Genomic DNA, 7,117 nt, shown 5'->3' with positions numbered 1-7,117 from the left:
TGGCGCCCACRCACCTGTTTCCACTGGGAATGAAGGTTCTCTGCCATCAACAGCCAAATTTCACTTAAAACAGAGTCATCCTGRTGCTGGGCAGGTGCTCCCCCTCCCYTGGCTGGGTTTGAAACGGAAATGCAGCATCTTTCACTCACCCCATCCCATGGGGACGGTGCTCCTCGGATGGGATTCGCTCTCAGGGTCCCAAATTCCTCCCCCGACCTGCCCTGTGGGGCTGGCACCACTCGATTTTGGCTGCTGAGGATAATGACAGGAACGGCATGCCTGTCTCCTTTCCCTGGTGCCCTTTGGATCGTCAGGGTGGCAAAGGTGCTCACTGTACCTGCCCTGCCCACCTTCCCCGGCTCCTGGCTGCCGAGCTGGGAGGAAGGCACTGGGATGGAGCTCTGGGGTGAATCCATTCTCCTGTCCTGAGTGGCTCTGAKGATGCTGGGGAGAAAGGGGAGCTGGGTTTATGGCTGAGGGTGAGCACACCTGAGCCCGAACTCGGGAATTAGGAGCTTCCACAGGGTCCAACCTCTCGCCTGGCAGGGCTGGACTCACCCAACCCCAGCAATCAGGGTGGCAAAGGTGTTCACTGTACCTGCCCTGCCCACCTTCCCCAGCTCCTGGCTGCTGAGCCGGCCTTCCAGAAGGGAAATCTGGGAGGAAGGTGCTGGGATGGAGCTCGGGTGCAGCTCTGGGGTGAGATCCATCCCTGGGGCTCCTGCCCTGAGGATGCTGGGGAGAAAGGGAGCTGGGTTTTGGCAGAGGCTGAGCACTTCTGAGCCCAGATTCAGGAATGGGGAGCTTCCAGAGGGTCCAACCCCTCATCTGGCAGGGCTGGAATCTCCCAACCCCAGCAATCAGCTCTGCCCAATCGGCCAGGCTGCTCCCTGGCTAATTTTTTTAATTATTATCAATTTCTTTCATGTGCTGCCGCACATCCTCCACGAGGAGAGAAGGGGCGATGGCCRTGCTTTCCCGGAAGGCAGAGGATGCTGCTTTTAAGCCGTGGCTCCRCTCCTCCAGCATCTCCACGTCCTTCTCCCAGCCCAGCATCCCAGAGGGGCCGGCGGAAGCGGGCACGGGGCCGGGGCTGGCCCGGGTGACGCGCGGCAGGAACCGCTGGCTGTCACATGAGGCCTTCGGGGGGCTGCTTGGCAGCTGCCCCGTGTGGTTTCCTCCTCCTCCTTCTCCTCCTCTTCCTCGGAAAGTCTCAGCTTTGAGGCAGAAATGAGGTAGCGATTGAAGAGAAAACAAAGCTCTGTGTCGGGGTGAGGGGCAGTTCCCCCGGTGTTGTAGCCACCTCCCTTTTTAAAASCGAAAGGCCAATTTAATTTATTGTGTGTGATTATAACAATGTCGTGGATATCCACAGTCTGGGAAGGTAAAACAGCTCAGGCCGGCCGAAGCGTGTTCTTGGCGGGGTTTGCTGGGGCAGTTTCCTCTTCAGCAGGGGAAGAAAATTCTCTTTATGAAGGCAGCCTATGAATTTTGTATCCTCCCTGCGTTTATCAAATATAAATGCCGGTGATATCCGTGAGCTGAAAGCCCAAACAAGCGGCCTTTGGGATTGGGAAGATGCAGCTCCTGCACGGGGYGGAAAAAGCCTTTTCCAGCCTGTGGGGTGAACTCTTGGGCATCCCTTTGAGGGGGTGCTCCCCAGAATCCCAACCCAGCTCCAGGCTTTCCCAGCTGGAGTCACACCTCGGATGAAACCTGCTGATTTTTGCTGATTTTGGGGGAGATAAGGCCTGGCCGGTGGGAAGCGCTGACTCAGGGCTTTGGGCCAGAGCTGCTCCTTGAGCAAGAGCCGGAACCGGCTTGTGCTSAGTGTCCCCACGGGGTGCTGCATGGGGAACAGGGCTGAAAGCTCCAGCCATGGGAAATTCCCTTCTTAAACCTCCTTCCACACTTCAGCTAAATCCCTCCGTGGCCTGASAGAGTGCAGTTTATTCTCCAGTGCTGTTTTTTTACCGGTGGGATCCAGACCCCTCGCTGAAATTTTTGTTCCATACCAGGTGTAAATCCAAAATTTGATCAAAGATGGGTTTGGGAAGGCAGGGAGTTGGACCTGGGGCTGTTCTGGGGCTCTGCACTCCCAGCTTGGTGTTCCCCAGCCTGGCATCACCCGGCTCTGCCCTCCCCTGGACCCTGGCACTTGGTGGCAGTGTCCCCATGCCCACGGGTGCCATCAGGCTGGGTTTGGGTGTCACCTCCAGAGGCTTTTCCTGGGCTGGAAATGAAGGACACCAACCCAACGCCGTGCTGATGGAAACCCTGGAAAYCCCTCAGTTCCCCAGACTGTCCTCGGGGTGAGCATCCCAGCCTCGATTTCTCCTTTCTGCTGCCCAAAATAGCGCGATTTGCACCGCGTCCCCGCCCCRGGGGAAGGTGAAGAAGCTCTCTGGCAGCGTGACGCCTTTTCCGGAACGCTCCGGGCACGTGGTGGAAACGGAGCCGCGTTCTCACCGCGCTCTTCCTCCCCGCCGTTCTGCCCCTTATCTTCTTCCTCCTCTCTCCGCTCGGCCTGCGCCCCGTTTCACTTCCTCCTTCCCAAAATACCCCGAGCTGCTGACGGCAGCGCCGGGAGCGGTGACCGCCCGTGGCCCCCAGTGAATTGATAAATATTTGGGTGTGTTTTGGGGGTTGCTCTGCCCGTGCCCCCCTCCGTGCCCCCCAGCCCGGCGTGACCCCGCTGCCCCAGCCCAAGAAAGCCCGGTTTGATTCCGGGGCCAGTGATTTCATCCCTTGCCGGGGGCTGGAGCTGAGGGAATAAAGCCGGGCTTGTTCCCCTCCCACACACCCATCCCGGTCAGCGCGTCCCCCTGGGGTTTAGGAGCCGCGCGTTCCACACTCCCAGCGGTTTTCAGCCCGCGGGGAGCAGATTGGGTTTATTTCTTTAGGATCCCAGGCCTGGGAAGCTCTCAGGGCTGGATGTTTCCGTGTGGGGTCAGCAGGGCGAGCCTGGGAGAGGAGTGGGATGGGCCTCCTGGTGGCCATCCCTGCTGCCTTCCCTCCTCTGGGCATCTCCATCCGGCCACGCCGGGCTGGATTTTCCCTCGGTGCAGATGCTGCGTTTCCAAACTCCGTCCTTAAGAAGCTGTATCCGTGCAAATGCCTCCTAATCCGGGGGAGCGGCTCCGCGCTGCGCCCGCCCCGGCTGCAGGGTCTGAGCAGGCCCGCAATTCCCATTTCCACCTCAGTTTGGGGATATTTGGGAAGCAGCAGGCCTGAAATTCCAGTTTCCACCTCGGTTTGGGGATATTTGGGAAGCAGCAGCCCCACAATTCCCACTTACACCTCGATTTGGGGATATTTGGGAAGCAGCAGCCCCACAATTCCCACTTACACCTCGATTAGGGGATATTTGGGAAGCAGCAGCCCCACAATTCCCACTTACACCTCGATTAGGGGATATTTGGGAAGCAGCAGGCCTGGAATTGCTACTTCACCTCGTTTTGGGGTAATTTGGGAAGTAGCAGGCTCACAATCAATTCCCATTTCCACCTCGGTTTGGGGTTATTTGGGAAGCAGCAGGCCCAGAATTCCCTCTTCCACCTCGGTTTGGGGAAATTTGGGAAGCAGCAGGTCTGAAATTCCCATTTTCATCTCGATTTGTGGATATTTGGGAAGCAACTGGCCCGGAATCTCCACTTCCACCTTGGTTTGAGGATTTTTGGGAAGCAGCAGCCTCACAATTCCCACTTACACCTCGATTAGGGGATATTTGGGAAGCAGCAGGCCTGGAATTGCTACTTCCACCTCAGTTTGGGGATATTTGGGAAGCAACAGGCCTGGAATTCCCTATTCCACCTCAGTTTGGGGATATTTGGAAAACAACAGGCCCAGAATTCCCACTTCCAGCTCAGTTTGGGGATATCTGGGAAGCAGCAGGTCTGAAATTCCCATTTTCATCTCAATTTGGGGATATTTGGGAAGCAGCTGGCCTGGAATTCCCTATTCCACCTCAGTTTGGGGATATTTGGAAAACAACAGGCCTGGAATTCCCCGTTCCACCTGAGTGTGAGGATATTTGGGAAGCAGCACTGGGGTAGGACCTGTTGTTGGTGTGATAAAGATGCTCCCCTGTCCTGAGTGCATCCTGCAGGTCGGGCTGTTCCTTCTGCATCCTCCTGCCCATGGTTCCCACCGTGCCCGCTTCTCAGCCGTCCTTTCCCCTCCGTGCAGGTCTCATGGTACCGAGTGCCGTGTCCCCCCTGTGAGATTCGCCTCRCCAGGCTCCTGAGAAGATGTCAGGGATGCAGGTAAGCTCTGCATGAGGGTAAACAGAGATAAAGCCTGGTTTTTATAATTATATTTTGTAATTACAAAACGCCAGCTCCAGAGGTGGCCCCGCTCCTCGGGGGAGACGTGGGGACGCTGGGTTAAGAGATCCCGTTTGGGTTCACATCAGAGGGCGTCTCCAAGGGTCAGGGAGTGTGGGTGGGGGGTGACACAGCCACCCAGGGCTCTGATGGCATTCCCTGTCCCCGCGTGGCCAGGCCGTGTGGCCGTCCGGTACAGAATGTATCGCCAAGTACAACTTCCACGGTACCGCCGAGCAGGACCTGCCCTTCAGCAAAGGAGACGTCCTCACCATCGTCGCTGTCACCAAGGTAAGGCATTCCCACCAGGAATTCTGTGGGACACCATCCCCGTGACGTGTGCCATGGGGATCCCTGGGTTCCGGCACTCCCGCTTGGCAGGAATGGGGCCGCACGCTTGGGTAATTAATTCACTGCCTCGTTAGTTAAGGTTGCTCCAAAATGGAAGCGCCTCCTGGGAGGTGGAGGAGGGATGGGAGAGGCAGCGGTGCTGGGCTCTGCTTCAGGCAGGGAAAAGAGGGGCTGTGGGTTTGGGGGGCTCGGGGGTGCCCAGCAGGGTGGGAGGGGGATCGCAGTGACTGCTGGCAGTGGGGTTTGCTGGTCCCAGCCCTGACCCCCAGGAAGGGCAGAGCTGACCCATCTGCATCCCCTTGGGTGGGATGCAGCCATCCCCAGAGGCCACGGGCTCGTGGTGACCTCCCGCTGTCCCCACAGGATCCCAACTGGTACAAGGCRAAGAACAAGGTGGGCCGGGAGGGCATCATTCCTGCTAACTACGTCCAGAAACGGGAAGGGGTCAAAGCTGGCATCAAGCTCAGCCTCATGCCGTGAGTACCCAGCTGGGGTGAATCCAGGGGAGGGGGCTTGGGCTGGGCCACCCCCATGGCCAGAGCAGTGTCCTGGCACAAGAGACATTCCTCATGGGGCAGTGGCTCGGGCTTTCCTTAGCGTGGATTTGGGATTGGGATTTGCTGCTGGGGAGAGCTCTGAGTGCCTGGGGAGCTGCCCACAGRGCTGGGAAGGCCATGGGTGGTTGGGTAATATTTTATAACGGATTTTTTACCCAAAGTTGGGGTTGTCGAGGCTGCTGGGGGGAAGAGGGAAGGTTGGAATGGGGTCTGTACAGGAGCGAAGGGAGGTGGGTGGGTGGATGGATGGATGGATGGATGGATGGATGGATGGATGGATGGATGGATGGATGGATGGATGGATGGATGGAGGGGTTTGATGTTCCTGCTGCATCCCAGAGCTGCCAGTGACTCCCAGTCTGGAGGAACTGGGGAGGAAGCTCTAGGATTGTGCAGAGGGGCTGAACCCCAGTTTGGGATGCCATGGAAGGAGCTGTGCCATGGGATGGGTGGGGACAGTGAGGAAGGTGAGGCAGGCAGGGACAGAAGCTGCTCCACGCCCCAGCCCATCTCCATGTCTCCCTGCAGGTGGTTCCACGGGAAGATCACGCGGGAGCAGGCGGAGCGGCTGCTGTATCCCCCTGAGACAGGGCTGTTCCTGGTGCGGGAGAGCACCAACTACCCCGGCGATTACACCCTGTGCGTCAGCTGCGAGGGCAAGGTGGAGCACTACCGCATCATCTACTCCTCCAGCAAGCTCAGCATCGACGAGGAGGTCTACTTCGAGAACCTCATGCAGCTGGTGGAGGTGAGCCCTGAGCTCTGCTCACCCTTTCCAGCCCCGTGTGGGGACATCGAGGCTCGCTGGGCTGGAGCTGGAAAGGTGGTGGCAGTGGTGGCACCTTCTCTGCTGTCCCCCTGTGGTGGGGATGCTGGGGACAGACCCCCGGGGCAAGGAATGGGGACATGGGTGGGACTTGCAGGTGACAGGGACCAGGAGGAGGGACAAGGCCCCGTCGGTGGCCTCGTGCTGCCACCTGGTGGGACGTGGCAGCCCGTGTCACCCGCCGGGTGTCCCCCCAGCATTACACCACGGACGCGGACGGGCTGTGCACCCGCCTCATCAAACCCAAGGTGATGGAGGGGACGGTGGCGGCGCAGGACGAGTTCTCCCGCAGTGAGTGGCCGTGCCCCCTCCCCGGCCCCCAGGACCCCCCAGCACCCCTTCACTGCCCCTTCTCCCCCTGCAGGCGGCTGGGCCCTCAACATGAAGGACCTCAAGTTGCTACAGATCATCGGCAAAGGGGAATTYGGAGGTGAGCTCGCTGTTCCCAGCCCGCGGTGACCCTAAAGGGGGGGAGGGGCTGCACTGTAGCCCCCTCAGGGCGATGGAGGGGTCCCAGGAGGTCGGGATGCTTCCCAGTGCCTCCTGTGCCCGTCTCTCCTGGCCCGCAGACGTGATGCTGGGCGATTACCGGGGCAACAAAGTCGCCGTGAAGTGCATTAAAAACGACGCCACAGCGCAGGCCTTCCTGGCGGAGGCGTCCGTCATGACGTGAGTGTCACTGTCAGGTGTGAGGGAGGGGGCACCTCTGTCCCCCATACCTTATGGGGGCCGTGGGGGCCCCCCCTTGTCCCCAACCCCCTGCCCTGAGCCCTCGTGTGCCGCGCAGGCAGCTCCGACACAGCAACCTGGTGCAGCTCCTGGGGGTGATTGTGGAGGAGAAGAGTGGCCTTTACATCGTCACCGAGTACATGGCCAAGGTGAGACCACCCCCCCTGCCCTGTGTCCCCTTTGTCCCCCCCGGGGTTCTGGGAGACCGGCTGGCTCATCCCAGCTTGGGTGGCACCTCCCTGGGGCCACCGTTCTGGTTGGAGGTGGCGTGTCCCATTGCTGGCTGCTGGGGAGGGTTGGTGTCCCCAGATCCTGCCCTGCAAGGAGGG

The 7,117-nt window shown here is 59.5% G+C and overlaps 1 protein-coding gene across 1 annotated transcript in view; it reads left to right on the top strand.

Moving 5' to 3' along the window:
* The first annotated feature begins 4,188 nt into the window (after positions 1 to 4,188).
* Positions 4,189 to 7,117, top strand: part of CSK (C-terminal Src kinase) — a 4,670-nt gene continuing 1,741 nt past the window's right edge. The window contains exons 1-8 of the mRNA XM_057368750.1: positions 4,189 to 4,265; positions 4,503 to 4,616; positions 5,040 to 5,152; positions 5,762 to 5,981; positions 6,257 to 6,350; positions 6,424 to 6,489; positions 6,629 to 6,728; positions 6,847 to 6,937. Coding sequence (XP_057224733.1) covers positions 4,251 to 4,265; positions 4,503 to 4,616; positions 5,040 to 5,152; positions 5,762 to 5,981; positions 6,257 to 6,350; positions 6,424 to 6,489; positions 6,629 to 6,728; positions 6,847 to 6,937 — 813 coding nt within the window. The 5' untranslated portion in view covers positions 4,189 to 4,250. The remainder of the gene's footprint in view (positions 4,266 to 4,502; positions 4,617 to 5,039; positions 5,153 to 5,761; positions 5,982 to 6,256; positions 6,351 to 6,423; positions 6,490 to 6,628; positions 6,729 to 6,846; positions 6,938 to 7,117) is intronic.

The sequence above is a fragment of the Malurus melanocephalus genome, unplaced genomic scaffold, assembly GCF_030028575.1.
Source record: "Malurus melanocephalus ecotype Western Australia unplaced genomic scaffold, MMel_1.1 scaffold_96, whole genome shotgun sequence".
Classification (NCBI taxonomy): Eukaryota; Metazoa; Chordata; class Aves; order Passeriformes; family Maluridae; genus Malurus; species Malurus melanocephalus.
Note: the sequence above shows the minus strand (reverse complement) of the source record. Positions and strands in the feature narration are given on the sequence as shown.